Raw genomic sequence first — 27,378 nt, 5'->3', positions numbered from 1 at the left:
TCACATGCTATTTTCAAGACTTAAAATGATGCAAATGTTTTTTTTTTTTTAATATAATTATCTACTAGGGGTGTGCTAAGTAAGGTATCCCACGATTCGATTACGATTCAGGATGGGGTGCTACGATTCGATTATTGAAAGATTATCATGGTATTATCGATTATCACAAGCATTTTTGTAGCGTTATCGCTGTATTTAATCCTGGTTTTACACGTTCTACATACGGAGTAACCTTTGTCAATGCCCTTTCCATTGTCATGTTGATAAAACCCAAAATGCTTCCAAATGTTAGTTTTTAATCCTGAGGAGTAAATCTCTCACTCAGTAACTTCTGTTGCCGCCATCCTCACCTTGTGCGTTCTTATATGTAGGTGTCCGGACGGCAGGCGTGTCTTTTACTTTTGTTCTGCGAGCAGTGGTAGTGTTCCTGTCATTAAGTGATTATAGAAAATAATCATTTTGGAACATTTATTAATCGTAATCGAAATGTCACGAGTCAAATCTCGATGAATCTGATAATCAATGTATTGGCACACCGCTATTATCTAGGCAGTTCACGCTGCCAACCGAGTGCGAGTCAACCTTCCACCGAGCAAACCGATTTCTCCTTCCATTAGATAGAAGGCTAGCAATGGAAAGAAATGGAGTAAAGCCTGTAAATTGAGGACAAACCAGTCAAAAACCTGGTCTAAAACCCCACTTTGCCTAGATTTAGTCAGCGTACAAAATAGGGCTCTGCGTTTCTTAACCTTCACCGAACCCCTGAGGCTTACGCAATGAACCCCTGGGATTCAATCAAACTCCAGTTAAGAACCACTGTTCTAGATAGGAGTGGGAGCCTCTTGGTACCTCACGATACGATACGCGATACAACGCTCACGATAATGATGATCTGACGATATGGCGATACAACGATTATCGATACATTCGGCAGGAAATTGTTCGAGAATATTCTACAAACAACTAATAAACAGAAAAACAAGCTTCTGCTGTGAATTGAAATTAGTTTATCACTAGTAGACCTCCAATCCTTTTGAACTGGGAGGGTGGCTGCCATCCCTCCCACTTCAAACGGATTGAACGTCTATGGCCATCAGTGGCAGCCAATGCCAGGCAATGAGGTAATTTTGGGCTATTTAAGGTAATTTACCTGTTGATTTTCAGTTACTTCCTGTTGATTTTGGGGTATTTTATGGGTCACTTCCTGTTTATTTTGAGTTACAGAACAGGAGGTGACCTGGGAATCACCCAAATGAATAGGCAGTGACTCAAACAGGAAATGACCAGTATCGGACAGAATGACAGTGAATGGTCTGGTTTCAAATGAACGAACATTCCCAGTCTAAATAGATTTGGCGTCATGCACCGTCAATGTGGCCTTAGAGTTAACTGAGACACTATTATTGTGGAAGATTTTGGTAGCAACTTGTTGGTTCCTTTTTATTTTTTGGACATCGACACCTTTTTAAAACGATATCTCGATTCTTGGCAGGAGCATGTCGATAACCTTTTGTGATACAAAGTATCACGATATATCACCATTTCAATATTTTGTCACACCCGCTAGTTCTAAATCTATCTATCGATATAGATTTCTAGATATAACAACTGGCCCTCACCAGTGATCCCTCGAGGTTGAAGGTTTGTGCATTCTGGAAAAGCAGCATGATGTCTCTCTCCAGGTCGGCAAGGCTGCGGTAGCGGTGACCTCGAATTCTCTCCTAGTGTTCATAAAAGATTCATTTTGAACTCATTTGCTGACACTGACGGCGATTGACGTCCAATCCATTTAAACAGTGCAAATGGATTGAACGTCTATCATTGTCAGCGGCAGCCAATTAGGGAATTCATTCTATGAAAGCGACATTGTGCTATTACCTTGATCTTCCTGAAGTCCACTGGTTTGCGAATCAGCTCATAATATTCGGGCAACTCCTTGCGAGATGGTAATTGAATGAACACCTCGCTGAGTTGACGTCCACTTGCACTATGAGAGGTGACATCATTTGGATGAGACAACATAGGTCCAACTCATGACTGTATGGGACTTAAGAGTAATAGAATACTATTTGAGTATACGTATGCTAAAGTAGATAATGGGAACGCTGACAAACATTTAGTTTAGTGGTGTATAAGTGAAGTACTGTACATCAAACCTATAGGAAGAAAGAGATGGGAAACTTTGATTTTGAATGTTCAGATTACATTCAAAATTCATATACAATTTTTGCCTGATCTCAAAATGGAGAATTTTTTATACAGCCTACGAGATGGATATCATTAGAACGTGTTTGGTGATTGCATTTGAATCAAAATCAGTAGGTTTCTTTACCCATCTTTGTATCTGATAACACCATCGATGATCTTCTTCATCTTCTTGTTGAGGGCAGGAGGATTGGGCGATATCTTCTCAACAGGTGGTCTCCCCCTTTTTCGCTGCCTCTTTGCATCGTCATCTTTGTCTCCTCGTCCTCTTCCTCCTGAAGAGCATGAGGGCACAGGGAGGTCCAGATCCCGATCCCGTTTCCTCTTTCGAGTGGTCTTCTTGTGCCGCACTTCCTCCTCCACCTCCTCCAGCGTGCCCTCCTCGATGGCCTGCTCGGGATGGAAATCCGAGAGTCAGTCGACCCTCTGCCTCGCCAACCCGCCTTCTTCTTCCCCGCCCCTTTTCCTCCAATTACCTTGAGCCATTGCTTCTCCGTCAATGAATCGCTGTAGTCAACCTCCTTCCGCTGGCGGGAACCTCGTCCAAACATTTTTTCCTCCTCTTCCTCGCAGGTGAGTCGCTCAACTTCAGCGTCATCCTTCATGATCCAGGTAGGCAACTCGTCCTCCTCCATTAGACGAGGCTTACGCCGAGGGTTGCGGGCTTCCTCACGCCGGCGGTCCAAATCCATGCGCTGCCAGACAATAAAAACCACATACCTTTTCACATTAGACAAGCTTAATCAGCATGAATGTTTCTGTAGCGCTGTGACTCATGTTTTTTTGCCATCCAAATGTCTTTTTTGTAACACTTAAAAAGAAGGGGCAGCACAATGCCAATTGAAGTTAACAACAAATGTATTACAGTGAAGAATATAAATACAGTATTTGAACACCCTGCTATTTTTTCAAGTTCTTCCACTTAAAAATGAATGGAGGGGTCTGAAACTTTCCTCGTAGGTGCATGTCCACTGTGAGAGAGATAATCCAAAAAATAAAATCCAGAAATCCCAATGTGTTTTTTTTAACGATTTATTTGTGTGATACAGCTGCAAATACATAAGTATTTGAACACCTGAGAAAATGAATGTTAATATTTGGTACATGAGCCTTAGTTTGCAATTACAGAGGTCAAACCTTTCCTGTAGTTTTTCACCAGGTTTGCACACAGTGCAGGAAGGATCTTGGCCCAATTCTTCACACAGATCTACTCTAGATCAGTCAGGTTTCTGGGCTGTCGCTGAGAATCACAGAGTTTGAGCCCCCTCCAAAGGTTTTCTATTGGGTTTAGGTTTGGAGACATGCTAGGCCATGCTAGAACCTTGATATGCTTCTTACAGAGCCATTCCTTGGTTTTCTGGCTGCGTGCTTCGGTTCATTGTCATGTTGGAAGAACCAGCAATGACCCATTTCCGGGCTCTGACTGAAGGAAGGAGGTTGTTCCCCAAAATCTCACAATACAAGGCCCCAGTCATCCTCTCTTTAATACAGTGCATCGTCCTGTCCCACGCGCAGAAAGAAAAAAAAGCCAAAGCATGATGCTACCACCCCGTGCTTCACAGCAGGGATGGTGTTCTTGAGATAGCACTCAACATTCTTCTTCAGTTCGTGGAATTATGACCAAAATTTTCTATTTTACCCTCATTTGACCACAAAACTTGGTCCCACAACTCCTCTGCATCATCCAAATGCTCGTAGGCAAACTTAAGACGGGCCTTGACATGTGCTGGTTCATGCATGAACCATGACAGTAACCTTATTTATGACAGTAACCTTGGAAACGGTGGTCCCAGCTCTTTTCAGGTCATTGACTAACCCCTGTCATGTAGTTCATAGCTGATTCCTCACCTTTCTTAGGATCATGTGGCTCAAATCCAATTGAGATTGACCGTCATGTTTAGCTTCCATTTTCTGATGATTGCTCTAACAGTGGACCTTTATTCACCAAGCTGCCGGACTATTGCTCCGTAGCCCTTTCCATCCTTGTGGAGGTAAACAATTTTGTCTCTGGTGTCTCTGGACAGCTCTTTAGTCTTGACCACGTTACAAGTTTGAGTCTTACTGATTGTATGGGGTGGAATAGGAGTGGGAACCTCTTGGTACCTCACAATACGATTTGCGATACAAAGCTCACGATAACGATGATCTGACGATATGGTGATACAACGATTATCGATACATTGGTCAGGAAATAATTCTAGGATATCCTACAAACAACTAATAAACAGAAAAAACAAGCTTTTGCTGTGAATTGGAATGAGTTTACCACTAGTAGACGTCCAATACATTTGAACTGTGAGGGTGGCAGCGAATGAACATTCGTTCATTCGCTGCCATCCCTCCCACTTCAAACGGATTGAAAGTCTATGGCCGTCAATGGCAGCCAATGCCAGGCAATTAGGTAATTTTGGCCATTTAAGGTCAGTTACCTGTTGATTTTCAGTTATTTCCTGTTGATTTTGGGGTATTTTATAGGTCACTTCCTGTTTATTTTGATTTATAGAACAGGAAGTGACCTGGGAATCACCCAAATAAATAGGCAATGACTCAAACTCAACAAGAAATGACCTGTAAATGCCTTGAAAATCGGACAGAATGACTGTGAATGCTCTGGTTTCGAGCGAACGAACGTTCCCAGTCTAAATGGATTGGGCGTCGAGCACTGTCAATGCAGCCTTAGACTTAACTGAGACACTTTTATGGTGGAAGATTTTGGTAGCAACTTGTTGGTTCCTTTTAATTTTATTTTTTTTAGACATTGACACCTTTTTAAAACGACATCTCGATTCTTGGCAGGCGCATATCAATAATCCTTTGGGATACAAAGTATCACGATATAGCAACATTTCGATATTTTGTCACACCCCTAGAGTGGACAGGTGTCTTTATGCTGCTATCGACCTCAAACAAGTGCATCTGATTCAGGATGATACATGGAGTGGAAGTGGACTTTTAAACGGTGGACAAACAGGTCTTTCAGGGTCAGAATTCTAGCTGATAGACAGGTGTTGAAATACTTATTTGCAGCTGTATCACACAAATAAATTGTTAAAAAAAACATGCATTGTGAATTCTGGATTTTTCTTTGAAGGTCACCTCTCTCACAGTGGACATGCACCTACGATGAAAATTTCAGACACCACCATGGTTTCTAAGTGTGAGAACTTGCAAAATAGCAAGGTATTGAAATACTTATTTCCTTCACTGTCTATAAATTAATAGCATGTGAAAAGTATACCCTTAGGTATAATAGCATGTGAAAAGTATACCCTTAGGTATACTTTGACTTAAAAATGTTTGAGAGTATTTGTAGAATTGGAGGACATTTTTGGCTTCAAAATTCTTGGAAAAAAGGCCTTCATTTCTCTGGTTTCCTGCAATGTATGTATTCATAAATATTAGATAACGAACTATCAAAGGCCTGATTAGCTCAGCTTACAGATCAATAATAAAATGTATTACATAATTTCTTTTTTTAATATTCAAACAATGTGGCATAACCATAGTAACAGGGTTGTAGGTAGCAGCATTGCAAATCCGTAGTAATGCTAGCTTTTTCTCAGGAGTAGAAGCTAACTGTTTAGCTAGCTGTTACTGCTGACAGAAGAGAAAAAAAATGAATTTTAGGGGATACTCCAGACTTATTTAATATTTTTAAAAAGCATTCTTTTTGGTCAAGTATTTTTATTTGGTCTACTTACTAACCTTTAACTTTAAAGGTGTGATATTTAGACCCTTTGAAACTGTTTCAAATTGTGATTTTTGTTTTTAATGTCTCCTTTTAATCATATTTTCATTTACTTAACAAACCAGGTTGGACATTCCAGTAATCAGAATGAAGTTGGGGTCAAGTAATTAATTTTGTTAACTTGAAAGTTACTGGAATATAACTTGGAACAAACAACATTTTTTTTTCTGTTGCCACATAAAATTCAGCGAACTAAATTGATGTGAAAAACAAACATTATAAAAACAATCATATTACACCACTAATTAACAGTTATGTTGTCTAGTGATTCTTTTTGTTTCCTTCCCTTGAGGGAATACAGCTGGTGTTTGTTTTGCGCAAATAAACACTAACCATAAACTGATCAAACTCCTCTTCGCTTCTGGCGATCATTTGGTTGACCGTCTCGTCGTCAGGAACTTCGTCCTCTTCCTGAATACACCAGACCGACATTGGCAAGCAGAGAATAAACAATAAGACCTTTTGAAAAACTACGTCTCAAAAGTGTTGTGTTGCTGGTGCACGCACACACATTCAACCGTAGACACACGTCTTGTCCCCAGACTTCGTCCTGCTCTTCATGCTCCAAAATGGCTTGGAGGAAGGCCCTGCGCTCATGGCTGGACGACTTCTGGTCGAACATGCCGGCCTGGATCACCTTTTGGTCTACGTTCAGTTTGTACTTCGCGGCAGCCAAAATCTTCTCCTCGACACTGTTGACCGTGCACAGGCGCAGCACGCGCACCTCGTTTTGTTGGCCAATGCGGTGAGCTCTGTCCTGGGCTTGCAGGTCCTGCGGACAAGATAAAATTAAATATTTTATTCACACTAACCCTACATGAATGATATGAAAATAAAGTGAAACCTGGTGTGGGTTCCAATCCGAGTCAAAGATGATGACAGTATCGGCAGACTGCAAGTTGAGTCCTAGGCCTCCCGCTCGAGTGCTCAGGAGGAAAATGAAATATTCAGACTCGGCATCGTTGAAGGTCTTTAGTAACATTCCTCTGTCTTCAGCCTTTGTAGTACCTGGTAGGACAAAGCGTGAAGAAAAACATCTTATTATTTTTGTTACTATTACTCTACTATGAAGGGTGGGGGGGTCTAACCTCCTAAAACCACCGAAATGCAAAACCTGCTTTTGGCTCAGTTATCAATACAGTATAACACAAAATAAACCACAACAGTTTTCACACACACGTGCTTAGCACATCCGCCTCAATGTTCTGAGATCAAGGGTTCAATCCCGGGCTCTGGCCTTCCTGTGTGGAGTTTGCATGTTGGGTTTTCTCCGATACTCCAGTTTCCCCCCAAATCCCAAAAATATGCATGGTAGGCTGATCGAACACTCTAAATTGTCCCTAGTATGAGTGTGTGCGCAAATGGTTGTTCGTCTCCTTTTGCCCTGTGATTGGCTGGCAACAGATTCAGGGTGTACCCCCGCATGCTGCCCATAGTTAGCCGGGGTTGGCTCCAGCACCTCCGTGACCATCGTGAGGATAAGCGACTCGGAAAATGAATGAATGAATGAAAGGTTTCACACATCCATTAGGCTACTGTATTACACTGAAACGAGGCATCAATGAGAAAGTGATTTCCATTCAATTTGTACTTTTTCACTGATTTATAGAATTCTATCTAAAACTCCATCTTATTTTTAGTTTCCCTTTTGTCAAATCTAAATTCTAAAGACCTTTTGTCAAATGTAAATTCTAAATTCCAAAACCTCAATTTTAACTATTCAAGAACATAGGACGTACATTAAAATTGAAGATAATGTAAACATCGATTTTAAAAAAAAATATAGATATAAGTAACATACATTAACAAGAAATAAGTACAAATTACTTATATTATGCACAGTGAAATTTTTACTTCTTTTTACTTTTTTTAATTATAACAAAATAAATAAGTACATTACCTTACATAAATGAACAAAAATAAGTCCAAAGTGCACTTTAATATGGAAGATGTTCTGAACCTCCCAAATAAAATAAAATAAACATCATCAACTCTTTCCTTTCTATTAAAGATCTGATAAATTTTCCGTTGTATGTCAGCCAATTGAACGGACAGCAGAGTCCAGGAGAGACGCTGGGAAGAACTACAGTACGTAGCATAAATGAATCACAATTATCGGTGGAAACGGATTACGCTACACACACACTTTATTAGGCTTGCTGTTAACCCTTGTGTATGTAAATCTGGCGTTAGTAGATTGTTCTTATTGGAGATGCGTGTGTGGCGGCGTGGCAGGGCTCTTTTTTTAAACATGGGGTTGACAGTTGGCGTCATTTTTTTCGAGATTATAGCACTGTTCCGCCCCCAAATCTTTTACCAGAAAGGTGTTCCAGACCGTTCTGGCCCACTTTCAACCCTGGTGTACAATCAAGACATGTCCTTGAATGCTAAATTCCAAGAATTTAAAAAAAAAAAGGCAAATATTCCACTATTATAAATATTAATGAATCAACAAAAATGAATAGGAATTGGTTAACATCACCATAAAGGCCTTAACTATATGTATAACAACATTATTTGCTTGCATATTTGCAAACAAAATCCTAATAATTGCATTTTACCCAAATTTCCAAAAAATGACCATGAAATCTCTTTAATTCCCCTGACAATTTAGTATGTGTACCATTTTCCAAACAAAGGTGATTTGTTTTAGTGTTATGCACTTACATCTGTTGACAAGATGCCTTTAAAGGGAAAGACAACACCTAGTATAAATATCCTTCACGTTAAAGACAGTTGCTCACAGTTTATGAATGCAAATGGTGGATTCCTTAGAACTCTGATCATTGAAAAAGGTAATCTTTGAAGACGAAAAAATGGCACTGCTTGCGCGCGCATCTGTTTTGTTATGACAGTCGTAGCCAGGTACATAGTACACACTGATAGACTTGAGCACAGGTTCATGTGATAATGTGTGACGAATCTGGGATACATGCATTTGATTGGCTAAAGTAGTAGCAGCATTGATCAAATTAACTGATGTGGCCACTTCCTGGAAAAACTGGCTTTTACCTACATTTTTCTTCACCATTGCAGTGTTTTTCAACCGGTGTGCCACCGCCAATCGTCAGGTGTGCCACGAGAAATTATCCAATATCGCTTTTTTTTTTTTTTACGTCGCCGGGCGGAGTTGCAGTATGAAGGAAGGAGTACAGTGGGGCAAATAAGTATTTAGTCAACCACTAATTGTGCAAGTTCTCCCACTTGAAAATATTAGAGAGGCCTGTAATTGTCAACATGGGTAAAACACAGGTGTCTTTTATACCGATAATGAGTTAAAACAGGGGCCATTAATACAGGTAACGAGTGGAGCCTCATTAGACCTCGTCAGAAGAAATTAGACCTCTGACAGCCAGAAATCTTGCTTGTTTGTAGGTGACCAAATACTTATTTTCCACTCTAATTTTGAAATAAATTCTTTAAAAATCAAACAATGTTATTTTCAGGTTTTTTTTCCACATTCTGTCTCTCATGGTTGAGGTTTACCCATGTTGACAATTATAGGCCTCTCTAATTTTTTCACATAGGAGAACTTGCACAATTGGTGGTTGACTAAATATTTATTTGCCCCACTGTAGGTAGAAGGTTGCGGTCTTGTGTAGATGAGCTAGGTATTGCTTGTGTCACATTCAAGAACTGCTCAGATTTCTCGCCATCAGCCACCTTGCGGTCTGTGACAATGTGGACCCCGGCACGTCTACGGTACATCATTTGATTACTCGTCAAGTGTCCATATACACGAAAGTGTCCTTTCCATTTTATCAATAGGTGATGACCGCCAATCCTCCCTGTTTTATCACACAGTAAGTATAAATATTAAGATATTATTTTATAATTAGTTGTTGTTTATCTCCTTTGGCTCCTGCGACTGGCTGGCAACAATTCAGGGTGTACCCCGCTACCCTCGTGAGGACAAGCGGCTCGGAAAATGAATGAATGAATTTTATGATTAAATATTATATAATGTAATTTTAGAACATTTTTGGTTTGTGTTGTGCCGCGAGATTTTTTCCAATGTAAAAACTTGCCGTGATCAGAAAAGGTTGAAAAACACTGCACTATTGCACATCTGTAAAACTACCGTTATTTTCGGACTATAAGGTGCACCGGACTATAAGCCGCGACCCACCTAATTTGACACGAAAATGGCATCTGTTCATATATGAGCCGCACAGGACTATAAGCTGCAGCTGTCCTCACTGTATTATGGGATATTTATACCAAAAGATATTAACCGGTAACACTATATCTAACAGCGGCATCATAAGATCAAATGAACCACCATGAAGCTTTGCAGCTAATTGTTTCATTGCTGCAGGAAGCTTCATTTGGCCATCACTGCTCCCTTGGGGCAGATGGTTAACCTCTGCTGCCACTTGCTGTCAACACTGTTGTCATCCAACATGCATTGCAGCGCTACAGATGTAAATAACAATCAAACTCATGTTCTGTGCTAATTATTTCTTCAGTTACTGTTCCAGCTGTTTCATTAATTGCTAGTTATGGTATTTGGTAACACTTTATTTGGAAGTAGCGCCATAAGACTGTCATAAGACCATCATAATTATGACATGACACTGCCATGAGCATTAATAAATGCTTATGACAGATGTCATTATGTGTCATTAGCCAATTTATCTGTTTTGAATGGATGTAAAGATCTGAGCTGGACATAAATGGAGTTAGTGACATAATTCATAATGGCATTAATGCCCATGATAGTGTCATGTCACGATTATGAGACTATGAGGCTGCTGTCAAAGAAAATGTTACCTATTAACCCAAATAAATCAACAAATACGCCACACTGGACGATAAGCCGCAGGATTCAAAATGAAGGATAAAAGTAGCGGCTTATAGTCCAATTTGTTGAGAAAATATCTTTGATCTTCACTGTGTCTTCCCACCCTTTTCAGCACTATAAGGCGCAGCTAAAATCCTTAAATCTTCTCAAAAGCTGACAGTGCACCTTAAAATCTCATTGGCATGACATTCAATTTAGTGCAGCTCTATATAGTGGATGCATAGTGAATTCCCAACCACTACTACTACTAGTACTGTGCCTTATCATGTGGCGTGTCCTATATGAAAACAGTTTTAAAATCGGCCATTTGTTGAAAGTGCGCCTCATACTCCGATGCGTCTTATAATGGGGAAAATACAGTAATGAGAGAGAATTTGGGTTTTACCATCCAGACGCAGATACTTAAAGCTACGGTAGGCAAAGTAGTCCTCCATGATAGTCATGAGTGAGGTCATCTGACAGAAGAGCAGCACTTTATGGTTTGTCGCCCGCAGTTTGGGGAGGATCCGATCCAACACCTCGAATTTTCCCGATGCTCGATATAGGTCAGGGCTGAAAAGAAAAAAAAGGATTACAGATGATGTATTTCATGCATGTGTTTTTACAGAACGTGAGTTACAATTAACACTTACCCTTGTACTATTCCGCCAGAAAAGCCTAAATGTTCTGAGAAGGATTCCTAGAAAGGAATTGTTAAACTTTGTCAGAAAGTTACTTTCTACAGGATCAGGGGAAATAATTTGTAATTCTGTTTACAGTATCTATACTTAGAACTTAAAGCAGAAGTTTGTCTGTGTGTGTGTGTGTGTGTGTATGTGTGTTAGTTACCAATGGACTTCCAAACAGCTGAACGGATTGACGAAATTTTACACAATTGTGATTAATGTGTCTAGAAGTGTTCTTAGATGGGTTTAATCTCTGTAGGCCCCCATTTAGTTCGGAAAATTATTTTGAAAATCCAAAAATTAGGACAGAAAATGCGACCTGATTGTGAAAGCGGCAGCGCCATCTTTTGGGCAAAAGATGCATCTCTTATGAGTGCGATGTCGCAATTGGCTTTCGAACTTTACGGCTTCAGGTACAAATTTAATTGTGCTGTGATGATACGTTGTGGCTTTGAGTCAGTGGCGCCTCCAGAAATTTTTCATAGGGGTGGCCAGATGGGGCCACTTAAAATCTTGGGGTGGCCAACACTAAAAGCCATAATTTCAGGTTTTCATTATATTATTGCAATAAAAAGGTCAGGGGAAAACTATCAGAAAGACTTAAGGACACGGCTACTGATATACTTTGGTGTATTGTGTAATATTTGATGTTACTAATGATTTAATGTGAATAGTCCATAACTGTCCAGTCAACATTTTGAGTTCTACAACAATTCTGTTTTATTGTGTTATGTATACAGTATATTAAGCACAAGGTGTACATTTAACTTGGGCTGTCAAACGATTAACATTTTTAATCGAGTTAATCACAGCTTATAAATTAATTAATCGTAATTAATCGCAATTCAAACCATCTCTAAAATATGCCATATTTTTCTGTAAATTATAGTTGGAATGGAACCATAAGTCAAGACGGATATATACATTCAACATACTGTACATAAGTACTGTATTTGTTTATTATGACAATAAATCCACAAGATGGCATTAACTTTATTAACATTCTTTCTGTGAAAGGGATCCAGGGATAGAAAGACTTGTAATTCTTAAAGGATAAATGTGAGTTTGTATATTGTGACTAAATATTGCCATCTAGTGTATTTGTTGAACTTTCAGTAAATGATACTGTAGCAACTTAACTGTTCTGCCCAAATGCATGATGGGAAGTGGTGCAACCATGACTGTGTGTGGTGGCTGAAAATGCTATATCTTCTCTGCGGTGGGTACACTACAGGGTGTTATGAAAAAGATCAACTCCTGTCATTCTTCCCCACATCGCTTCCTACAATATTTATAGTTGCTGTGGGAGCGGTGACAAAGCTTTTCCCAAGTAAAAGCACGGACCCAATGAATGCTTGTATCTACTCCACTCTGCCTTTTATCTCTGTATATAAGTAAAACGGCGCCATTGTAGGCTGTTTGCGGCAATGCGTGAATGAGTCGTACCGCGAATGCGTTAATTGTGATGAATATTATCACGTGATTAATTTTTAAAAATTATTTACCGCCCGTTAACGTGAAAAATTTGACAGCCCTACATTTAACAATACAAAACAAATGCATTCATTTGGGATGAAATGCATAACTGATGCTACAACAATCTAACGATATACTGGCAAGCGGGGTGGCCAGTGGGGTGGCCAACCAATTTATAGGGGTGGCCGTGGCCACCCCTGGCCACCCCCTGGTGGCGCCACTGCTTTGAGTACTCCACAACAAGATGCTGGATTGAAAAAAAAAATGTACAATTTTCCGGAATATTCAAAGGGCATTCATTTCGGTTGGATATCTTAATCTCTATAAAGGTGAGTGTGTCTTTGTGGTTGTATTTTATGGACATCGGATTTTAATGAAATTTTACACAGTTGTACTTTATGTGTCTGGAAGTGCTCTTAGATGGGTTTGATCTATGTAGGCCTCCATTTAGCGAAAATTAACTCAAAACTCAAGATATTAGCTAAGAAAATGCCAATTGTCACTTTTACACGCAAGCAACGTTGGGCCATACTACCGTATTGGCCCGAATATAAAATGGTGTTTTTTTGCATTGAAGTAAGATTGAAAAAGATATATTCACTGTCTAGACATTATACCCATTCACGACGCTAGATGGCGCCAGATATCAATGAAGCGATGTTCTGTCATTACAGCTCTCAGCGGTCTAGACATTATACCCATTCACGACGCTAGATGGCGCCAGATATCATTGAAGCGATGTTCTTTCATGACAGAGCTCAGATATCTCAAGTTTAACCAGTTGGTATTATTTTATTGCAATGTTTTTGCTTATTCAGATTTGTTTCAAGACTACTTTTACAATTAGACTTCACTTTGATGGTTAAAGCGGTTATTGCAATTTTGTTGTTTTATCACAATAGATTGGTTTAATTACATTTCAAAAACCAGAAGTCATTCATTTACTAATGTGATTCCACTTAAGTTTACATTATGGCTGTCAAAAATAGCGCGTTATTAACGCGTTAACGAAAATTAATTTTAACGGCGTCATTTTTTTAATCGCGAGATTAACGTTCATTGTGACCAAGTGGACTTGTAGTTTTTATCAACTGTGGCCACTGGTTGCAACGTGAGAAAAAAAGTGGTAACCCGGAAACAAAACAATAGGCACACCCCGCGCATGTGCTTGATCTTGCCTGCTCACTCGCTGTGAAAGAGTAGGCTGTTTGAGTGAAACTAAATGGAAACGAAAACAATTCTGAATGGAAAGTTCACGGAGAAGTCCAAGGTACAGCACGCGTTGGAGCAGACAAACACAGTCACGCTCACTGGAGATTACTGGATGTCCCTCCGTAATGATAACTACCACGGGGTCACAGCACATTATTTCGACCCACTGTGGGAACTTCAGTCGCATGCTTTGACGGTTATGAAGACCGAAGAGAGGCACTTCAGCGACGTTGTTGCAGCGCATTTCATGCAAGTAGCCAAAGACTGGAACATTGAACACAAAGTGGTCTCACTGACCACTGATAGTGCAGGCAACTTGATTGCTGCGGCCAGACAGCTTCCTTTTGAACACTTGCCGTGCATCGCACACAGTGTGAACCGAGCAGTCCAGGTTTCTTTACACAACATCCCGTTTGACTGCGCATTGGCAAAATGCCGAAAAGGTGGACATTTCAAACACAGCCCAGCAAATGCCGTGGCGCTAGAGCAGCAACAGATCGTACACCATCAGAAGAAAGTCGCTCACACAGGAAGTGTCACTGAGATGGAATATTACCCTTGAAATGATCAAGCACGTCCAGCGGAATACGGGACATCTGAGTGATGCACTGGCCCTCCACCCAACCAATGTCGCCATGCCAACAGCTACCGAGCTGGAGAAAATGAGGAAGCTCAAAGCTGCGTTGGAGCAGTGCAGGTCACTCATAGTTTGTCCATGTCATGTGCCTCTCTGTTAATTTAATAATCAAAGTAGATATGTTTCAGAACAGTAATGTTAATGTGTGTGTGGGTGTGCGTGTGTGGGTGTGTGTGTGAGAGAGAGACACAGAGACATATCCCTCCTCTCTCCCCATATACTACTGTAACTACTGATACCAGTGTGGGCTATCTGTGAGTGAGTGAGTGAGTGAGTGAGTGAGTGAGTGAGTGAGTGAGTGAGTGAGTGAGTGAGTGAGTGAGTGAGTGAGTGAGTGAGTGAGTGAGTGAGTGAGTGAGTGAGTGAGCTCTATGTGACTAACAACACTGAAGAGCTTCTTTATATTATTGCAGGTACGTGTCTGAACTTGTGTGAGATATTGCTTGAAATGTGAATGACTGCTCAAAGTGAGAATGGTACTGCGAAATATAACACTACATATTGTTTTCAATTAAAAAAAAAAAAAAAAATTTAAATGCACAAAGCAAGTCTATCCACTTTTCCATGTTAATAAGAGTATTAAAATAATGCAAGGGACATTTATAATAGATAAAAAGTTGTGATCAATGTGCGATTAATCCCGAGTTAACTACGACATTTGTGCGATTAATCGCGATCAAATATTTTAATCGCTTGACAGCACTAGTTTACATATTTAAATGTTCAGATATTAAGATTTGAATGAGGCAAAATAAAATGCTTTTTCTCTCAAATATATCGTTATAATCATTTGTTTCGGATGTACTGTAATTATTTTCTGTATAAAAATTAATTTGGTGCTCAAAAATTCTTTTTTCAAACTTGAGTCTTGAAAAAGAGGGGGTCGTCTTATAATCAGGGCCGTCTTATATTCGGGCCAATACGGTACTTGATAAATCCACCCAGCATACATAAAAAAAATAATTAAAAAAAAACATGGGAAAGCCCACATTTCGAGGTTTCTTATGTGTCGATTAACCAACCTTGGCACGAACAACCCAGCACAAGTAGCAAGCCCGGCAACGCCGGTACATACTGCTCGTAATACTGTACATATAATTATGCTATGAATGGTAGCAAACAGACAAGGACTGAACTCGCACTGTATTTTTGAAAAATCTGAACCTAGGACTCATTTTAACAAGCTGCAGTTAATTACAACTTTTGAAAGAATTACAGTATTGCTCTGGAAATGCAGCAATTAAATTTGATTCTCATATTTTTTCAATTTCTTTTTTCCACAGTTTTCTCCATTTAGCAGTACCTCAATCTGCTGGAACATATATGGATGGTTACAAATCTTCCTCAACTGCATGATGGTGTTCATCAACGTCTTGGTGCCTCCTTTGCCCTGATGGAATGATGTCATAAAACAACATTTAATGATATTTTCTTTTTAAGTTAAAAGTTGTAGTAGTTGAGTTTCGGCCCCTGCAATTCATGTATATACTCCACCTTCTTGTCTTTCTCAGAGCCATCGGTCAGCAGCACGCCTTTGGCCTGCATGTGTCTGTAGAGCACTCGCTGGAGAGATGACATGTCACACTTGATCACGTATTCCACCTGAAGAAACACACAATAGAAACAAACTTAATTAAAAGTGACCCAGTCAATCAGAAACTACCATTAAGGAGATTAAAAAAACCTAACGTAATTTTATTTGACTCTCTGCGGTGAATGAATGAAACAAATTCGTTTTCAAACCTTCTCTGGAAGCTGAGCCTCCACTTCTTTCTTCAACCTACGCAACAAGAATGGACGGAGCACTTTGTGAAGACGACGAATGATCAAGATGGTCTCTTCTTCGTTGAGATCCACCTGCAGGTGGAGTGGAGTGATTGTAGAAAGATGACATGAACTGATGACCGGATGAAAGTACAAAATACCTTCTCTCCAGTCATTGCAAAAGGGGCATTGAACCACTGTTCGAAGGTGCTGCAGCTCTTAAAAATGGTGGGCAGGAGGAAGTTGAGAAGAGCCCACAACTCAGGGAGCTTGTTCTGCAGCGGCGTGCCAGTCAGCAGAACTCGCCTCGGCGCCAAGTAGTGTGTGTTCAGAACCTGCGTCAGCTTACAGTGGTGGTTTTTCATCCGGTGTCCTTCATCTACGATCATGTACTTCCAGCGGATCTGCGTGAGATTGAGAGAAGAGCAACTGAAAAAGTCCTTCATGTTTATGATTGAATGGCTGTATGTTGCACTAACAAGAGTAACAGAACAGCAGAAAACTCAAGCAAAGTCACATTATCATAGAAAAAAGATACAACTTGATACAAAAGCCCACCTTAGCCAGGACTTGCTTGTCTTTGATAATGTACTCATAGGTGGTGAGGAGAACATTAAATTTGCCACTACGCAACTGTGGGACAAAAGCTCTTCTAGCAGCCGGTGAACCCTTAAAGCAAAAAAGTAACACTAGAAACTGTCAGAAAGGTTTCATGACTAAAATGACACACACACATACTATATATATTATTGTAGTAATGATATCTATATCATAATTGTTCACAGTATATATATGTATATATTATTGTAGTCATGATATCTATATCATAATTGTCCCTTTGTTAATTTGCCTATTCAAGTCGGGGCAAATAAGCGATGGTTATTTGCCTCTCCCAGTCAAAATGAATTGGATGTCCATCATTGTCAATAATAGGAAATGCATCTACGGCTGCAGCTATCGATTATTTTAGTGGTCGATTGATCGATGAACTAGTTAGTTCAAATAATCGAGTAATCGGATAAGGAACTGTGAAAATTAAAATACCTGATATAACCAATGACCTTATGTTTTTGCAGGTCCTAGTTGAAATTAAGTTGGAGTGATTGGAAACTTTTGTGGCAGTTGAACATTGCAAACGAATGAACATTGAACAGAACCTAGAAATTTATGAGTAAGTTTTTGTCAAATTTTTAAACATTTTTGCCCAAAACTGGCTGATAACTTTTGCGCAAATTGATTTTGTGAATGTTCAATGTGAATTGAACACAAACTGAAGGATAAATAGTATTTTCAAACGTTGAAATTTTATGTTTTTGCCATTGGAAATGAATTACGCTTTTTTTTCAGAATCTCCACAGTTAGTTTGTTGTTTTTGATGAAGAGTTACTATTGGTTAGTTAGTAATATACAGTACTTTTTTGGAAGTTCTCGTTGTAAAAGGTAAAGAAACCACTGCTATAAAAAATCATTAAAAAGGGAAAGAGGTGTGGTTCCACTCTTTAATGTATGATTAGCACTGTTTGATGGTCCAGACGTAAACTTACCTTATAGGACACTTTAACAACTGTTGGTGCCCACTTGTCAAACTCGTACACCCAGTTTGAAAGGGTCCTGTTAGCCAGAAAGAGTGTTTTGTTTAAAAAAAACAAACAAAAAAAAAACAATCACAACTAATTATTCAAATTACACGCAGAACAAGGAGATTTGCTAGCTCACGAGAGGGGCACGATGATGAGGTAGGGTCCATTGAGCCGCTTGTGCTCCATGAGGTACGTGATGAGTGCAATCGTCTGGATGGTTTTGCCCAGACCCATTTCATCAGCCAAAATGCCGTTGAGGTTGTTGTTGTACAGTGACACCAGCCACTCCAGACCTTTAATCTGACACCCAAGATTTTTATGATAAACAAGCTGGCATTATGACACAATAGAATGGAGTTTAACATAATTTCCCCAGAAAAAAATCGACTGTCGAGGACTACAAAATCTGCAGTGGTATGAAAAACTATCTGAACCTTTTGGAATTTCTCACATTTCTACATAAAATCATCATCAAATGTGATCTGATCTTTGCCAAAATGACACAAATTAAAATACAGTGTCTGCTTTAACTAAAACCACCCACATTTTTTAGGTTTTCACATTTTAATGAGGATAGTATGCAAACAATGACAGAAGGGGAGAAAATAAGAGAGTGAGCCTTCTGCCAAGGAGACTTAAAGAGCAATTGAAAGCCATTTTTACCCAAAAATTTAAGTCAGGTGTGTGCCCAATCACTGGTGAGTGGTTTAAAGCTGCCCTGCTCACTATAAAACACACACCTGGTAAGAATTGTCTTTATGAGAAGCATTGTCTGATGTGCATTATGGCTCACTCAAAAGAGCTGTCTGAAGACCTGCGATCAAGGATTGTTGATTTGTAAAAAAAAGCTGGGAAAGGATACAAAACCATCTCTAAAAGTCTGGATGTTCATCAGTCGACAGTCAGAGAAGTTGTCTACTAATGGAGAGAGTTTGGCACGGTTGTTTCTCTCCCAAGAAGTGTCCACCAAAGATGATGCCAAGAGTGAGTGCAGAATAATCAGAGAGGTAAACAAGAACCCTAGAGTTTCTGCTAAAGACTTACAGAAATCACTGGCACAGTCCAATAGCTCTGTGCACACATAAACTATATGTAAAACTATGGCCAAGAATGGTGTTCATGGGAGGACTCCACAGAGGAAGCCACTACCATCTACAAAAAACATTGCTGCTAGTTTAATGTTCGCAAAAAGGGACATGGACACTCCACAGAAGTTTTGGCATAATATTTTTGGACTGATGAAACGAAAGTTGAATTGCTCGGGAGTAACACACAATGTCATGTGTGGAGGAAAAATGTAACAGCTCACCAACATCAACACCTAATCCCCACTGTGAAGCATGGTGGAGGGAGCATCATGATTTGGGGCTGTTTTGCTACCTCAGGGCCTGGACAACTTGCAATCATTAATGGAAGAATGAATTCAAAAGTTAATCAGGATGTTTTGCAGAACACCTGAGGCCTTCTGTCAGACAGTTGAAGCTAAAAAGAGGATGAATGCTGCAACAAGACAATGATCCAAAACAAAGAAGAAAATCAATTTCAGAATGGTTTTAGAAGAACAAAATACACGTTCTGGAGTGACCAGTCAAAGTCCAGACTTGAACCCCATTGAGAATGCATAGGTATGACCTAAAGACAATGAATCATGCCAGATATCGCAGGAATCTGATTGAACTACAGCAGTTTTGTAGAGAAGAATGGCCATGCCAGACTGATCTGCAGCTACAGGAAGCCTCTGGTTGAAGGTATTGCTGCCAAAGGAGGGGGGGGGGGGGGGGGGGGGGGCACACAAAATATTAAAATATGATGGTTCAGTTACTTATTTTTCTCCTTTCTGTTATTGTTTGCATAATAACCTCATTAAAATGTGAAAACCTATTAATGTTTGGGTGGTTTTAGTTAAGGCAGACACTGTTTTTCATTTGTGTGATTTGACAAAGATCAGATCACATTTGATGGTTACTTCATGCAGAAATGTGAGAAATTCCAAAAGGTTCAGATACTTTTTCATACCACTGTATGCTGTTGCTTGCACTTCTCTTTAGATATCACTAAAGTCTTATCAATTCCCATACCTATAAATCCCGTATGATTGTACACTTCTGTTGCCAAAACCAGTTTAATATAGTTTATTTACCTGATACTGTTTGAGTTGTCCGTTTACCAATAAAGTTGACTGCTTTTCCACCTTTTCGGTGACGGCATGAGCTACAGCGTAGTAAGACTGAAGTCCCCTTGCAAACGCTGCACCACTATACTCGTCATCCACATCCTGTTTGGCGTTCCTACAGACAAAATTCTTATTGATCTTAACAAAGGACAAGGTGGTTGAATTACATGAGAAAACTTTGTTTTGATTAAGGATCTAAACAGTAAGTAGCAAGGCTATTTGTAGCTGCACTCACTCGATAATGTGTCGCACGTCTACCTCTGACACGTCTTCACTGTCAGGGTCACTTATCTTCTTTTTTTCTTCTGTTGTTGCAGACGAAGAATGATGGTCCTCCTCTTCTTCCTGCCACAGAGAATGAAAGAGTGAAATAAAACTAAACAGTGTAATTTTGCAGGTAGATAACTGGTAACACCCACCTCTTCCTCCTCTTCATCCTCACTGTCTTCACTGTCCGAGCGTGGGGCCACCTCATAACTTAATAGAAAAGACATGACCTAGTATGTATAAATGACTTTCATTTGAAAGATGGTTGCTTAAAGAATTTAAATAGGCATATCACAAATTTCTTAGGACTATGACAAAGGACAAAAAAAATCATTAAGCAGAGAATGTGATTAGAATGGTACAGACATTTAAAAATGTCTAACGCGGACTATTTCGCCTAATTCCAGGAAATATCAGTCATGATTTAAATTTTTCTTTACTATATCACATCAAAAAAACTAAATTGTGTCTTTCCACTTTAATAAACAAGATTCTTTCCTCTGGGGTGCACTTGATCGAGGTCTAGACTTGCGCTTTAAAGAAAACATTACAGCAATTTGTGGATAAATATCCAACCAGTACCGTAACTTTCAGTTGAAAATGCTAGTATTTATGCCATCAGAAAATGCATCTTCTCACCCAGGGTTCATCTCCAGCCATGTCTCCAACTGTCCCGCCTTAGGAGCGTCCACCCCGGTCAAGATGTTGCCGCTGTCCACGTGGATGACCTTTACAGGAAGGTCGCTCATCTGACTCGTCTCATCCAGAGGCTGTACATGATGCAAGATCAGGAGAAAGTAAAGGACCTATAGAAAAAAGTTAAACTTTTGACTGCTCACCTCTCCATCAGGCCCCAGAGCTGGAGTCTGTCCCTCAGGACTCTCCAACTGGAACAGAAAAAAAGGTGGTAATTTGCAACTTTGAAAATTCGTCCTACATAATATTTTGTATTATGCATCACAGGGTTGTTTTCATCAACAATGACGATAACGAAATGGCAATCATGACGATGATGTGACAATGGTGAACTAAAAACGTGGCTTGGGAGACTACAACGTAACGAGAAGAATGCCAGTTTTTGTCTGTCATATAGTGGGGAGAACAAGTATTTGATACACTGCCAATGGGTTTTCCCATGTATGTTCACAATGCGTGACATTGTCATATTGTACGTGGAGTATGTCAGCTTGCATCATAGTAGTGTTTGAGACGTGTCACTCATGTGAGATGTGCTGAGTTTAGGATGTATCTCAAACTAGGCTACGCACCATCTTGCTTGTTTGGAAACCAGGTAAGATTTTCTTATCTTGGCAAGAGAGAAGATGCAATGCTGCTTTAGCCTTTAAAAGGTCTGTGGTGAATGATCATCAGATGCTAAATGTAACTCCTAGCATTAGCTCAGCAGTCGCGTTAGCATTAGCATTAGCTCCAGAATAGCAAGCGTCGTCTTAAAACACTGGCCAGTCTAAAACATAGCCACGTGGCTTTTCTGGTCAGTAAGTCCAGAGGATGTTAAATGCTCAGACATTTTCATAAGGCGGAAAACACAGACAAGGCTGAAAAAGCAGTTTCTGCTCTTGCACCACTCTTCAAAATGAACTGCTGTATATTAAGCCAAAAAATCCGTTTTGATAGAACAGTATGTCTATATGCTGTCATAGCAGTTTCATGGCACATTAATCCTCCGAACTATTTTTAATTTGTCCGTTTTACCCTGGAAACCCCCTGTTTACAGCCAACGTGCAACCGCTTTTGTTTCAACCCAGCCATAAAAAGAGGGTAAGTAATTATATTTATTATTCGAAATGTCTATCATTTTTAGCTTAGAATCATTAATTGATGTCTAATAATTAGTTAAAAAAAAAAAAAAAAAAAAAAAAAAACGACTTCATAAAACTATTCCCCCCGCATATTTTAAACTCAAACAAATTACGTCACAATAAAAAAAAAAAGTATCTGTAAATAGGTCACGGATATCTACCTCATAACTATCGCTTAATTGTATTTTTTTTGTTACTGTTGCATTTTCCCCGATATTTTATATGATATATAATCGATCCAAACAAAGAAAAATTGGAAGAAAAAAAATTATTAAAAGGTTGAATATTTGAAAAAGAAAATCTCGACTACTCCTTGCTGTCTGCGATTTCTGCATTGCGACCCTTGTTATATTACCGTGTTTCACCCATAAAATTCCCCAAAACTCCGCTCTTTGGGCATTCACAGCTGTGTCTCGACACTTGGTGAGACATGCTACGCAGAGTTTTTGGATCGAAACAAGGTAAGTACGCGATAATTTCTCATTAAAATCATGGTGTCTTTAATTATGCTCTCTCATGCTCTCACCTCAAGTTAGGGTTTAGGGGTTTAAAAAACACTTTTTAAAAAAAATGCCCTCCAGTTCAAAATGTTTCTTCCCCCTGAAATTGAGATTTGAAGCTTTCCAATGATCTATCACATATACATAAAGGACAATTTTGAAATGCGGCCAAATTGGGGGTCTCAGAGCGGAACTTCACGTCACTTGAGTGTTTTCCGGCATATACAGTTTGTGGCTTCTAGGTAGGTTTAATTGAAAATTCTAGTCCTTCTCAAAAAATTAGCTTATTGTGATAAAGTTCATTATTTTCTGTAATGTACTGATAAACATTAGACTTTTATATATTTTAGATTCATTACACACAACTAAAGTAGTTCAATTGTTTTAATATTGATGATTTTGGCAAAAATGTCAAGAAAAAAACAAAAATCCCCATCTCAAAAAATTTGCATATCATGAAAAGGTACTCTAAAGAAGCTACTAACCTAATCATCTGAATCAACGAATTAACTCAAAACCCCAGCGAAAGATTCCTGAGGCTTTTAAAAACTCTGATTCAGCCTGATTCATTACTCAAAACCGCTATCGAAGCATCCTGGGCCTCCATAACACCTCAGCAGTGACACAGGCTGATTGCCCCCATGGCACGCCGAATTGAAGCAGTCATTTCTGCAAAAGGATTCACGATCAAGTATTGAGTGCATAGCTGATATAATTAATTGAATGTTGACCTTTTTTTGTATTAAAAAAAACAACACTTTTTTGTATTGGTCGGATGAAATATGCTAATTTTTTGAGATAGGGATTATTGTTTTTTTTAACCTATTTGCCAAAATCATTGATATTAAAACAATAAAAGGCTTGAACTACTTCATTTGTGTGTAATGAATCTAAAATACCGTATATGAAAGTCTAAAGTTCATCAGTACATTACAGAAAATAATTAACTTTATCACAATATGCTATTTTTTTGAGAAGGACTAGTAATGTACTGCTTTTCCTACTGAGTGCATTATCATCACAAAGGTGGCGTTGTCCTTATACAGTATATGCTACAATACGTGCTGAGTCATCTGTCTATGTTTATTCAAAATTGTTGGAAACCTTTATTCATTTTTGGGCTATAACGTTCGAATATTACAGACGAAAATATTCGGAATATCTGTTGACTAAAACTAAACGATATTTGTATGAGATTTCATCGACTAATAAGTATTTGCGTCCAAAAGACTAAGAGCAACACAAAAAATTAAAGCGCTGCCGAAAAAAAAACACCGGTAGAAAAAAACGTTAAGCTAGCTGTTATGGCAAGCTAAGGATGGGATCATGCAAGCGTAATATAATGTCTGAAGTATAGCAATATTTTATATTTGGGTGTGTTCTATTTTTTTTTTCGTAATACAGTTCTGAGGTAGCAGATCGATACATGGTATCGGGGATGATCAAAATCAAGTGACTCAGACTTGAACTCGGGTGAAAACATACATATGATATCGGGAAAACCCTAAATATGATGATGCATCATTGTCATTGGAAAGGTAACATGTCCGATTCAGCATTTGTGTTACTGCTGTTGTAACTGGTATTGTGGCTGGTAAGTGTGTGTAACCCTCTGTAATTCCCGTCCTCCATACCTTCTTCTTCTTCTTTTTCTTCTTCTTCTTCTCCTTAAGGGCCTGCGCAGCCTTGTGCGCGCGGACCAGTTCGGTGAGGTTGGCCACATACTCATCAGTCTGCTGCAGAAGGTAGGCCAAGCGCTTGTCCTTTTTCTGGTCGATCAGTTTGCGGTAGCCTTCCTCGTCTTCAGCCTAAGACAACAGTGAATTTCAAGGGGGAGTCTGCTGAAATGTGTACATACGACATGCGGTGGCCAAATTTTACCATAAGTCTCCTCATTCGCTCTTTCTCAATGCGCTCATTCTCCTTCTTTTGCTCCCGTTCGGTGTTGGCGTGGTAGGTCGCCACAGCTTTGGTCAGCTTTTGGATTTTGCCTGTGATGGATCGATGGTACTCCTTGAAGTCTTTGGCATGTTGAAGGATGCTGTTGAGATACTCCTGGGAAGATACAGCAATTAAAGAGGTGAAACCTCATTATGTACAGTATGTATCTTACAAATTCTTAATCTGATATTCAAAATGGAACTGGTCGATTGGCCACTATCCCGCCCAAGACCTTTACAATGCAGTCAGAACCTGGACAATGCGCCTGCCCGGAAAACACCTTAAAGTCTGGATATTGTGGAGGACAGCTAGGGTAGATGGCGACGGCTGTGTCTGATCACACTCGAAGTGGAACGATATCGAGGATGTTTCCTTTTGGTGCGCTGCTGGCAGCTACTCTTCTGACTGTGCAATGTGGGACAGTGATCGATGGGACGGTCCTTATGAAGGACCAAGCGATGCCAGTCCCCCAGGCCATGAGTCCACAACCGGAATGGCAATGCAACCAACTACAAAGCTGCGCAACCTTGAGATGAATGTTCGTCGGGAGTCAACAAGGAATAAAACCGGGACGAGGATTAAGTCGACAATAGGAGGGTGGCGGACACGGCCTACTATCGGTCCTCAGCTATTCCCTATCTTCTGGATCGAATCAACTGAATAAACTAACTACTGAATTATGAAGTAATCTACTGGATCTAATCAACATAACGAGCACATTGCCACGATCGACAATGGACTATTGGGAAAATGAACAATCAGAGGGGATGGCTATAAAAAAAACAACAAAAAAACAAACTTGTAATCACTACGAAATCTGAATGTCAAAAATTGATATTCGATATTTTCTGCGTCCTATATGGTATACTGGGGACGGGTTTCAATAAGCTTCGGCTTCTCCCGTCAGCCCTTTTCTTTTCGGGTTGAATTAATTGTAAACACATATAAATGCTGTATGTTTGTTTGGATTTGTCATGCCTGAAGGGAAAATAAATAAATAAATAAATAAATAAATAAAAAATGTTGCCAACCTGGTGCTTCTGCCTGCGCTTGCGTTCTTGTTCAATCTTTTGCTGTTTCTCCAGTTTCTCTGTAATGCGAGCCTCTCGCAAGCTTTGGCGTTTGCTGCGTTTGTAGGCCTTGGCATCCAGCGCCGTTTCTAGAGCCGTGTCACGTCGCATACACACCACCACCTCCTGTCGCAGCTTGAAGCACATGAAAACAGGTCAAATCTCTCTGAATTTTGGGCTGCGCACTGTGGCACTCACCTGTCTCTGGAAGTTAAGCAGTCGGAGTGCTTTGAGTTCTATAGTGGCTTTAGTTCGTAAATCTCCAGCCAGAGAACCTGGCAGGTTCTCCAGCTCTGCGATGCGATGTGTGATGCGAGCCTGCAATCTGCAGCACATGAAACCTTAGAAGGACAGACATTGTGCTTTTTGAGAACTGGTTACATAACTGGTACCTGTATTCCCTCTCCTGCAGAATCTCCACAGGGTCCAGGCCACAGGGCTTTTGTATTGGGGTGATGCGGCTCTGCTTGTTGTGGTAAGGCATCATGGGAGGCGGCTGTGCCGGCTGTCCCGGTGACTGCGTCTGCGGAGGCATGACGGGGGAGGCTGCGGGGGGCACCGAGGGGGGAGCGGGTGAGGGTCGTCCAGTGGGCTGAGGGGGGATCAGCTTTTGGGGAGCGCTGGACGGTGCTGCTGCATTTACCATCGAGCCAGGAAATAAGAGAGGAAATTCAGATTTTATATTTAGGTTTGTTAATAATGAGACATTGAAAAAAAAACAACTAGGGCTGTCAAAATTAGCGCGTTAACGGGCCGTAATTAATTTTAAAAAATTAATCATGTTAAAATATTTGACACATTTAACGCACATGCCCTGCTCAAACAGATTAAAATGACAGCACAGTGTAATGCCCACTTGTTACTTGTGTTTTTGGTGTTTTTTCGCCCTCTGCTGGCGCTTGGGTGCAACTGATTTTATGGGTTTCAGCACCACATGAGCGTTGTGTAATTATTGACATCAACAATGGCGAGCTACTAGTTTATTTTTGATTGAAAATTAGGGTTGTTCCGATCGTGTTTGTTTGCTCCCGATCCAATCCCAATCTTTTTAGTTTGAGTATCTGCCGATCCCGATATTTCCCGTTCCGATTGCTTTTTTTTTTGCTCCCGATTCAATTCCAATCATTACCGATAATTTTTCCTGATCGTATACATTTTGGCAATGCATTAAGAAAAAGACGAATAAAACTTGGTCGAATATATACATTCAACATACAGTACATAAATACTGTATTTGTTTATTATGACAATAAATCCTCAAGATGGCATTTACATTATTAACATTCTTTCTGTGAGAGGGATCCACGGATAGAAAGACTTGTGACTTTGGATATTGTGACTAAATATTGCCATCTAGTGTATTTGTTGAGCTTTCAGTAAATGATACTGTAGCCATGGCCAAATGCATGATGGGAAGTGGAACCATGACTGTGTGTAGTGCTACCAATTGATACATCTTCTCTGCGTTGGGAAATAACATAAGGTGTTAAGATAAAGATCAGTTGCTACCTGCTTC

General features: G+C 39.8%; 1 protein-coding gene across 2 annotated transcripts in view; it reads right to left on the bottom strand.

The window, feature by feature from the left end:
* LOC130920450 (transcription activator BRG1) overlaps positions 1–27,378 on the bottom strand; it is a 33,046-nt gene that overhangs the window by 3,199 nt on the left and 2,469 nt on the right. The window contains exons 5-30 of one of the 2 annotated variants that reach the window (XM_057843683.1): positions 26,255–26,495; positions 26,061–26,187; positions 25,824–25,997; positions 24,733–24,906; positions 24,486–24,659; positions 21,371–21,418; positions 21,171–21,301; positions 20,684–20,741; positions 20,500–20,609; positions 20,232–20,379; positions 18,228–18,391; positions 18,056–18,122; positions 17,070–17,180; positions 16,673–16,915; positions 16,491–16,604; positions 16,242–16,349; positions 16,051–16,137; positions 11,390–11,436; positions 11,143–11,309; positions 6,798–6,961; positions 6,465–6,725; positions 6,287–6,364; positions 2,682–2,900; positions 2,333–2,598; positions 1,879–1,987; positions 1,620–1,721 (exon numbers count right to left, since the gene is read on the bottom strand). In XM_057843683.1, the coding sequence (XP_057699666.1) occupies positions 1,620–1,721; positions 1,879–1,987; positions 2,333–2,598; positions 2,682–2,900; positions 6,287–6,364; positions 6,465–6,725; positions 6,798–6,961; positions 11,143–11,309; positions 11,390–11,436; positions 16,051–16,137; positions 16,242–16,349; positions 16,491–16,604; positions 16,673–16,915; positions 17,070–17,180; positions 18,056–18,122; positions 18,228–18,391; positions 20,232–20,379; positions 20,500–20,609; positions 20,684–20,741; positions 21,171–21,301; positions 21,371–21,418; positions 24,486–24,659; positions 24,733–24,906; positions 25,824–25,997; positions 26,061–26,187; positions 26,255–26,495 (3,692 nt within the window). The remainder of the gene's footprint in view (positions 1–1,619; positions 1,722–1,878; positions 1,988–2,332; positions 2,599–2,681; positions 2,901–6,286; positions 6,365–6,464; positions 6,726–6,797; positions 6,962–11,142; positions 11,310–11,389; positions 11,437–16,050; positions 16,138–16,241; positions 16,350–16,490; positions 16,605–16,672; positions 16,916–17,069; positions 17,181–18,055; positions 18,123–18,227; positions 18,392–20,231; positions 20,380–20,499; positions 20,610–20,683; positions 20,742–21,170; positions 21,302–21,370; positions 21,419–24,485; positions 24,660–24,732; positions 24,907–25,823; positions 25,998–26,060; positions 26,188–26,254; positions 26,496–27,378) is intronic. The other variant, XM_057843682.1, reaches the window with a different exon arrangement.

This window comes from Corythoichthys intestinalis, chromosome 8, assembly GCF_030265065.1.
Source record: "Corythoichthys intestinalis isolate RoL2023-P3 chromosome 8, ASM3026506v1, whole genome shotgun sequence".
NCBI lineage: Eukaryota > Metazoa > Chordata > Actinopteri > Syngnathiformes > Syngnathidae > Corythoichthys > Corythoichthys intestinalis.
The sequence above is the reverse complement of the archived record's forward strand: the minus strand, read 5'-3'. Positions and strand labels throughout refer to the sequence as shown.